This window comes from Lonchura striata, chromosome 21, assembly GCF_050655825.1.
Source record: "Lonchura striata isolate lonStrDom1 chromosome 21, ASM5065582v1, whole genome shotgun sequence".
Classification (NCBI taxonomy): Eukaryota; Metazoa; Chordata; class Aves; order Passeriformes; family Estrildidae; genus Lonchura; species Lonchura striata.
In genome coordinates, this window is record NC_140723.1 from 5,888,377 (window position 1) to 5,898,116 (window position 9,740).

Genomic DNA, 9,740 nt, shown 5'->3' on the forward strand with positions numbered 1-9,740 from the left:
CTGTCACAAATCCCTGTCCTGTGTTCTTAGGCAGGTTCTGCAGCTCCCAGCAGCTTTTCCAGCCTGAAATAAACCAAAGCAGGAAATCCCCTCAGAGGTAACAAAACTCCCAAGCTGCTACACCCCACTTTGCTCACTGAAACGTGGCCTCCATGGTTCTCTAAGGCACTTCCTATAGAATTATATATTTCTATATTTCTAGAGTATTAGCAAGTCCTTGTCTGTGATGCCTCTGTCCTTCAGGGCCCAGTGAATGTTTGTGTGATTAAAAGCAGAGCATTGTAAGCAATAAAATCCACAGAGAGAGCAAGTGGACTCCATCCACTCTTTTCCTCCTGGGAGCACAGTCCTACCTAATGAAGTGAAAAGAAGGAGATAAATGTCACTTATCTTTATCCCTAAAACAGCTCATCCCACTGGCTGGGAAGGAAAAATATTAATGATCTTCCCATTTTATTTCTGTGGCCCCCAAATCTCTTCAGCTCAGGCAGGAGCACATCAGCTGTCAAGGAGAATTTTTACTCATTGCTTTTGTAGGAAGAGGTAAATGATGTTTCCTCTAGAGCTGGAGCTGGCCCTGGAGACAATCAGATTATCCTGTTCTCCTCTAAAACACAAAACTCCAGGGGCTTCCCAAGCAGTTTGTTTGTGATACATTTCTTGTCATGTCAGAAAAATGGGCTTGGTTTTGACAAAAATTACACTTTTTTTCTGCACCAGCACACACAAGGTGATTCAGCCTGGCAATGACATGCACAGAAATTTGGCAGGGATTTTATTCTACACATTCCCAGGCACCACACTGGTGGGCACAGATTTATGTGGTTGCTTTTGAGCTGCTGAAGTCTGACAACACCAGCACACAAACCCAGACCACAGCTCCATTCAGGGAACAGATTTAGTAAAAGGAAAATCCCCAACAACAAAATCTGACAAAACAAAGTAACTGTTAATTCTGTAATGCTGCAGTCAGTAATTTTCTTTTTCAGGTGTCTGCAGCACAGGCCAGCATCACAACAGCCTTGGGTGGCTGCACTGTGGTGACAGGAAAAGAGGTAAGGGGTTCAGACTTAAAGGGGGATATTTAGGTTAAATATATGGAGGAAATTATTTCCTGTAAATTGTATTAATACTACCTCAATATTGTCAGGAACTGTAGTGATTGGCCAGCAATGGATACAAATAGAGGAAATTTGAGTTTGATGATAAAAGATTCTCCCCTGGGATGATGGTGATGCCCTGGTACAGCATGCCCAGAGCAGCTGCCCCATCCCTGGGATTCTCCAAGGGTTGGACAGGGCTTGGAGCCACCTGGGATAGTAGAAGGTGTCCCTGCCCAGGGAAGAGATGGGGTTTAAAGTCCCTCCAACCCAAACCATTCCATGATTCTATGACCAATTGTCAGGAGTCAGTGATGCCTCACCGTAGCAGGTCAGTGGTTCCCCAGCCAGGAAGGCCAGACTTTTTGGGATCACCAAATTAATCTCACTTCACCCACCACCTGACACCTGCTCCAGTTTCTTATTTTCCCAAAACTAGTTAATCTAACCTGAGGCACAGTAATTAAACCAGGCTGCTGAAAAACATCTCTGGCATCCACACACCCCCTCCTCTCCTGGGAGAGCAAATGAAACAGCTTGTTACCATGAAAGATTTATTTCTGCCTAATGCACGTAGGAAACCTGATGCTCCAAGTGCCAGAGAACACATTCCCAGCCCTGATTCCATGTGGCCCCAAACCAACTGATCCAAGTGAGATTTATGCTGTTTGCTGGTGTTGTCCACAGAAGGAAAGAGAGCTGTCACTGAAGGTTTGCTCAGATGCTCTGGAAGATGGTGCCTGAGTTCACAAAGTGCTGCAATTCAGGAAACCCAGCAGCAAAAATTAATCCACCCCTGGAAGTGTGTCGGAATCTGTGGTATTGATGATCCCGAGATTGTAGAAAGTCTCTGTCTTTCACACCCACTGCCAAAGAAGTTGTAATTGGTCTGTGCTGGTTTCCAGGTTGTTTATTCTGTTGATCTCTCACATGTTCTGCTGCCCTGCCCAGCTCTGTCCTGCAGGGCAGCGTGTGGGGCTCTGCCCTCAGTGGGATGTGACAAACATTAAATACCAGAAACTCCCTGGGCTGCATTTACAAGAACGTGCCAATATCTGTCACCTACGTTGGACAGTGTGTCCCCAGCCTGAACCAACAGAAAAATGCCAACACCACAGTGAGACGTGGAGGGCATGAAGAAGGAGAAAAAGGACAAGGCACACCCAATTTCCTCCATCTTGTCCCCTTTGGACCCCTCATCTAGAATCCTAAAATTTTACTTTTGCACCTGTGCCACACTTAATTATTACTTCTATCAAACACTCAGAGCTTGTAATTCATCCTGTAAGATTGAAAACTCTTTTCCATGGACAGAGATGACAGCCAGTGTCTCTGGGGGCTCTGTCCAGGGGGGTTCCTGACCCCTGCCAGGGTCCCAGACCTGCCAGGGCAGCCAGAGGGAAGCCCTGGATTCCCACAGAAGCGTCCAAGGCAATGAGTACAAATTCTCCTTGACAGGTGATGTGCTCCTGCCTGAGCTGAATAGATTTGGGGGCCACAGAAATGAAATGAGAAGATCATGAATATTTTTCCTTTCTAGCCAGTGGGATGAGCTGTTTTAGGGATAAAAAGGCCAGGTAGGATGGGGCTCAGAGCAGCCTGGGGCATGGGAAGGTGAAGAACAAGATGGGTTTGAAGTCCCTTCCAGCCCAAACCAGTCTGGGGCTCTGTGCCATGTCCCTCAGTGCCTGACAGGCACTGCTGCACTCAGCTTTTGGGAAGAAGGTGAAACTGCATCACCTCTCCTCTGCCTCAGCTCCAGGTAAATGGTTTGAAACCAGGTCCTGCTTGGTTACTCTTTAATTAAATAATGGAAAAATGCACAAGGGACTAAAGGGCACAAAATAAGAGAGCTCAGATGGTAAATGTTCATCTAAGCCTCAGTTTAGAAGGTCAGAGATTTTCTTTCTGCATCTTATCAGGGGCTGAAATTTTCCCATTAATCACTTTTTTCAGATCTAACACCCATCAGATCTGAACTGCTTCAAGGAGCCCAGCTCCTGAGTAGGGGGTACAGAGCAGGTCTTTAAAATACTATTTTGTTTGTATAAAACCATATTCAAGCACCAGATGAAGGAATTCTATGTTGCATATTCCATGCTTTGTTTGCAAAACAAAATCTTTGCAAAAGATGCCAGACCAGATGTGATTCCAGGGATTTCATGCTGCATGACAAATATTTTGCTTAGGTAATGCCACATCAATCTCACCTCACATTCCCCTTGAGAGGAACTGGACCAAGAGCTAAAAACTATAGATCTAGGGGGCAGAAAGTCAAAAGCTTTGAGCCACATGACATTAATTTCCATAGAAGAAGAACTAAGAATTTTTATCATGTCCTTAATTTTCTGCTGGGAGTGAGCAGCCAAACCAAACTGACATCCATTTGGGGAGCAGCCACCAGAGTGGAATACAGAATGCATGTAATGGATAATATCTGTGTAATGGAAATATAATATGGAAGAGATTCACTGCAAAATCCTAAGGTCTGGATGATTTTCAAATTACTTTCTTGTTCATGCTGGTCACATTTTGAATCAAGTTCCTTATTTCATAACCAAAGGAAAATTAACTGGCAAGATATAAAGAAAAAATATTGGGAGCCTAACAAATCAGCAGCATCTGAGAGCCAAGGAATTGATGGAAAAATGAAAATTAATCTAAAGGAGCAGTGAGTCAGAGAATTATGCATGGCTGTAAATCCAGAAAACTGCAATACACCAAACAAGTTGCTTGGAATTTTATGTATAAAATAAATGGTTTCTCTACTAAGCCCAATTCTTCCAGAGAACGCTCAGCTCTCCTGAAGATCACATCTCACTCCATATATTCAATATTTTATGATATATCAGATGGGAAATACTCTTCAAATTCTGATAAACCCTCATTTAAAAGTGGCAATCATAAATTCTTCAGATTTTTTTTTTCTTTTTTCTAAAATTAACAACTGGAGTTTTCATTTGGGTATTAGCAAAATTTATAGCACGAACTTATGCCAGATTTGAATTTGTGCTTCAAGCAAGAAAGACCCTCCAGCACTGCCTGGCAGGCAGGAATTTCTTCTGAGATCAGAAGATTTAGGATGGGGCTATGAAGCTAGCCTCTTTCCCAGTTACTTCTTTTGGAAATCACCAGCCCTGTAGCTAGGCTGGAAAGGCAAAACATCACCCACCCTGCATGGCTTGCCAAGGAAAACAGAAATTTTATTCCCCGAGTGATCCCAGGCAGGAATTACAGCCCCCCTTTGGGAATTACACTCCTCTAAAGGTGACCACGTCCCCAGTGGCACTGACAGATCTTTCAGGCATCAGCCAAATTTAATTCCTGCAACAGCAAGGATTTGCTGCCTTGGGAAATGTGGGGAATAGAATTATAACATCTGTGTTGTCTCACCCTTCACATGAGCCTGAAAATGGAATAAAAGTTTTTAAAACGCCTCTCAGTTGCCCCATCTCTAGGTCAAAAAACCTTAATCTGGCAGGGAAACTGGAGTTTTGTCAGGGAGCTCGGCCAGCTGCAGCCTCCCCATCCCCACTGTTCCCTGCACCCAGGGCAAATAAACCCCCAGGGCATCACCAGGAGCGCAGCCCAGCAGAGTTATGGAGCTGTAATAAATTGGTGAGGAAAGGGGCAACAGACTAAAATGGGAAGGAAGAAAAATAAATTTTCAAAGGGCATCCCATGTGCTGTGCTAGAAAATGCTGCTCCAGAGGTCAAATTCAGAATGAGGATCTCTGCAAAGGGCAAGCCAGCTCTGGAGCAGGGCTGCCAGCACACTCACAGGTGGATATTGTGGATGCAGAAATCTCCATAAGATGTGCAGGAATAATCAGCCAATTGTGCAGCATCAGCTGCTCCAAACCCCCAACTTTACCAGATTTTGTCAATGGGGACGAGGTGCAGCTGGCAAGGGGAAAGTCGACTTCCAAGCATTCAGTATTTGGTTTTCAGAGGCAGGTACTGAAGGGCAGCACTGGGAGAAGGGGATGTGTTTGCAGGGGAGCATCCCACACCCCCTGGTTTCCCCATCTAGGGCAGATAATGCTGCACACAACCTGAAGCACATTTTGCAAGCAGAGCCCAGCTCTTCTCACATGTGCTTTGGAGGAGAAGTGTCCTTACAGCACAGGCAGAAGCTATAAAAACCACAGGATCCTTGCAGGTGGTACATCAAAGAGTGCTGCCAAGCCTGTGATCTATCTGGAGCCTGGCAATTCTCCAGGCACAATCTGACATTTCATTAAGGCCAACACTTTTAGCAGTCAAGCACATCCCAGGGTTATTAAGGAGCTGAAATGCCACCAATGACAATGATGTGGTGCTGGGTATCCACAAATCTTTCTTGTGAGATGTGTAGTGTTGGGTCAGAACTTGGCTCCTCAGAGGTTGCTGATGAGGGGAATCCCAGGGGTAAGATCAGGTTTTATGGTTTGTAAAGGCATTTGCACAACCTTACTTGACATTGAGACCTTTTGTGGCCCTATTCCAAATGTCAGCTTGGTTGCCAGAGCCCACCCTGGGTCAGGGGTGGCTCCGTGTGGTGGAAAAGTCTCTCCTCCAACCCGAGCTTCCAAAGAAAGGCTCAGCAGTCTCTGTTGTTTGGTCTCAAGACAGTTTATTGCAAGTTATCTAAAAGATTTTCTCCTGGGGCTGCTGTGGTTTGCTCACAGCTCAGGCAGAGGCACACACACACCCTGACATCCTCTCTGACCCCGACTGCTTCTTCTCTCCCTGCCCAGGGCTGCTGCTGTCTTTTATATGGTACGTGTTAAAATGTTTATAGTTTTTCCCCAATGCCTACTATTATATTATTATAATATTATAGTATTATATTAATACTATATATTAAATGGTGCTTTTCTACTCTAAACCAATCTGTGAGTGCCAACATCACCAAGAACATGGAGGTGAGGAAGGAGAAAGAGGAAGGACAGGACAGGCCCAAATCCCTCCATCTTAAAACCTCTGACCCCCATGTACAAAACTAAAACCCCCCTGTAGAGCACTCAAAAATTCTTCCTTTTACTTTGTGACTACTTCTACTCCAATATCTAAACTTTTGTGACTTCTTGTTCTTCCTGCAAGGTTGGTAAGCCATTCCACAGCTCAAATCCAAAATCACAGCTGTTTCCAGCTGCCTGCCAGGGTCTCAAGTGCTTCTGACCTGGGCCCAGAACCTCAAAAAATGTCTGAGGGACATTTTGAGTTCCGACACTTGGTGACACAGGACAGGACCCAGAGCTTGATATCCCAAACCTGTGTCTGCTCCCACTGCCCCAGGGAGTCCTTCCTGCCCACTCTGCAAGGCCCATGGATACAGACACATCCACAGACACCTCAGCTGAAGTTCTGCTTTCAGGAGTGCTGAGTGTGCACGGTCATTGCCATAAGGCTGGAAAACTCATAGGAACACACATGATCCACTGAGATCCCGTTGGATGTCACTGACATCCATGGCAGCCATCCTCACATTGCATCTCACCTCCTACCTGAGGAAACATCTAGAAAATCCTACCAAGATGATCCACCAGAGTGCAAAAAACCTGTTTGACTGACTAAGGTGGGATTTGAAAACCCAGAAGCCCCAGGTTTCCTTTTGGAGCATTTCCCTCTAAGAGAGGGAAAGGAAAACAAACCAAACTGAAATTACCACCTGTGTTTTCCCACCTCGTTGGTCTTGCTAATTTGGGGAACAAACTGCTCACCCAGAATCAGAGCTTTCTCCTACATCTCTTCTTTGGGTAAAACCTGACACAATGGATCCACAGCCTTTGGACTGATCCCAGGACGTGTAATAGGAACGTTTAATACCAAATCCTCTTGAAGATCTGCCTGACATTTTCTTGGATGCAGCAGCATGATCCCAAACTTGATTAACTGAGTAGCAGTCAGCTAATTAGTCACCTAATGAGTCATCCTGCCAGCTCTACCTGTGAAAGTTTGAGAGGCAGAGCAGAAGTCCCACAGAGACCTGCAGGAAACTCCAATACATCGTATTTTTAATGTCACCCCCTAAGTAGAAGCATACAATCCAAACATTATTAGTTACAGAACTGGCTACTACAAGAGAGAGAAAAGGAAAAAGGAGAGAATACTTTACAGGACAAATTTGCCATGATACCTGTACCAACACAAACAGCAATAAGAAAGTACCAGTAGATCTGAGAGAAACAAGCCCTAAAAATTCAGAGCAAGTATTGTTATGGCATCACTGCAGAAACTCAGGTTTATCCATGGCTCTAAGTAAACAAGCACATCCTTCCTCAGAGCTACCTGTCAGCTGGGATAGGAAAATAGGAGTAAATCTTGTAAAATCCCTTATCCAGTCTCTTAGACTTGCGGAACTGGGTGTGAAGGAGGATGTGAGTGCACAGCTCTGGGGCACCTCATGGTGCTTCAGAGCACCTGTGAGGGGCAAGAGGCAAACATGGAAAATTTGGGATTAGTCATGCCACACACCACCTACTTAACAGCCAAAAGGCACAGATAAGAAATAACCAGGCCCATCTGTAGAGAAAACACCTGGGAAAAGGAACAGAGCTTCTAGGTGATACAGTAACACAAACAGCCAGGGAAAGCCATGGAAAAAAAAAAAACACTTTGTCCTTCACCCAGCTGAATACCAAAGCAGACATTCACATGCTGCAGCAATTACCCTCCAAAGCAGCAAATCAGCCTCCACTTAGAATGCCATTGTTTTGAAATGCAAAAACCACCACACATGCGTTGCTCACACCCAAACAGTGTGGGAAAGAGCAGCTTGTTGCAGCCCATGTTAACCCAAACCCACAGGGCCCACCCCTTGCTCCCGTTTGTAAATAACTGGGCACAAAGCTTTTGAGTGGTTTCAGGGGTAGTTGAGGCCAGTGTGCAAATGCAAAAGGGATCACCCCTTTGCAAAAACCCCCAGATTTTAGGGAAGAACTTGGGGAACAGAAAGGGACAGCAAGGACATTAGAGGGCGTGGGGTGAAGAGGTGCTGCCTGTGCACGGTCCCCTCTTACCTGCTTCCATCAGCTGGCACTGCTGCCCAAAAACTTGGGAGAAGGTGACGGGCCCTGCAGCAGGGCTGGAGGCGGCCGGGGGGGAGTCCATGGCTTCCCCGCAGCGCTGGGTGTTGGTCATGGAGCAGAGCCCGGAGCTCCAGACCTCCTGCCCCACAGATCCTCACGGAGACACCCAGGCAGGAACCGTGCTGCCTCTTCCCGAGATGCCAGGCTGCTCCTTTCAAGGGAGAGGATCAGCACAGGTTTTCAGCTGAGTGTCATCAGGATTTTCATTGAGGAAACCAAAGGTCTGTGCCTCTCCCGGGAGGTTCTCCTGCGTCCTGGGCAGGTCTGGCGGCTTCAGGCGCGAATTAGCACCGGGCACTGAGCACTGGCGCTTTCTGGGCTATCTGCCATGCTCACAGCAAAGCCCTGAGGCTCTTTTCTTCTGCCGAGATGTCCAAGCCCAGCGGTTACCTTGTCCGTGAGCTCAGGCACATCTCCTCGGGGAGCAGGGGAATTCTCCCGGGGCGGGATGCGGAGCTCCGTCCTTCCCTCAGAGCCCGAGCTGCCCGGGCTGATCCTTCCCTCAGAGCCCGGGCTGCCGGGCACCGGGGGGATCCTTCCCTCAGAGCCCGAGCTGATCCTTCCCTCAGAGCCCGAGCTGCCGGGCACCGGGGGGATCCTTCCCTCAGAGCCCGAGCTGATCCTTCCCTCCGAGCCCGAGCTGCCCGGGCTGATCCCTCCCTCCGAGCCCGAGCTGCCGGGCACCGGGGGGATCCTTCCCTCCGAGCCCGAGCTCCCGGGCACCGGGATGCCGGAGCCGCGGGGGATCCTTCCCGCAGGGCTCGGAGCCCGAGCAGCCCCTCAGGAGCCCAGGGGACGCTTCCAGCGGGTGGCCCCGGCCGGGCCGGGCTCTCGGTATCAGCCCCGCCGCTGTCCCTTCCCTACAGCCACACCGGCGAGGGGGAGGAGACTGGAGCCACGTTCAATAACATCCTCTGCCCTGCTGCAGTGCCTGCCCGGATGCAGCGGCTGCTCCCGGAGCGCTTCTGGAGGTGCTTGGCAGCGCTACCTCAGGCAGGGACCGAGGAGCCGCCTGCCCTAACCCTCTCCTGCCTGCCCTAACCCCCTCCGGGCTGCCCTAACCCCATCCTGCCTGCCCTAACCCAACCCCCTCCGGGCTGCCCTAACCCTCTCCTGCCTGCCCTAACCCAACACCATCCTGCCTGCCCTAACCCCATCCTGCCTGCCCTAACCCAACACCATCCTGCCTGCCCTAACCCCATCCTGCCTGCCCTAACCCAACCCCATCCTGCCTGCCCTAACCCTCTCCTGCCTGCCCTAACCCCCTCCCGGCTCCCTTAACCCTCCCCTGCCTGCCCTAACCATCCCCCGGCTCCCTTAACCCCCTCCTGCCTGCCTTAACCCCCTCCCGGCTGCCCTAACCCTCTCCGGGCTATTTTTCGAACACATATAAATAATAGACGTTCCTTTTCCGGGTTAAGTAAAGGTGGCCCGTCCACCTTGGACAAGTCCGGTAATTTGGTCCAATCCAGATGTTAATTGACGCGTTATGAAATAATAAAATTCTGTCCCTACTTACTATCCCTTAACCCTCTCCTGCCTGCCCTAACCCCCTCCGGGCTGCTTT

General features: G+C 48.4%; 1 protein-coding gene across 1 annotated transcript in view; it reads right to left on the reverse strand.

Moving 5' to 3' along the window:
* Positions 1-9,400, reverse strand: part of KAZN (kazrin, periplakin interacting protein) — a 213,911-nt gene extending 204,511 nt beyond the window's left edge. The window contains exon 1 of the mRNA XM_021542041.4: positions 8,105-9,400. Coding sequence (XP_021397716.1) covers positions 8,105-8,225 — 121 coding nt within the window. The 5' untranslated portion in view covers positions 8,226-9,400. The remainder of the gene's footprint in view (positions 1-8,104) is intronic.
* Positions 9,401-9,740: the final 340 nt, after the last annotated feature.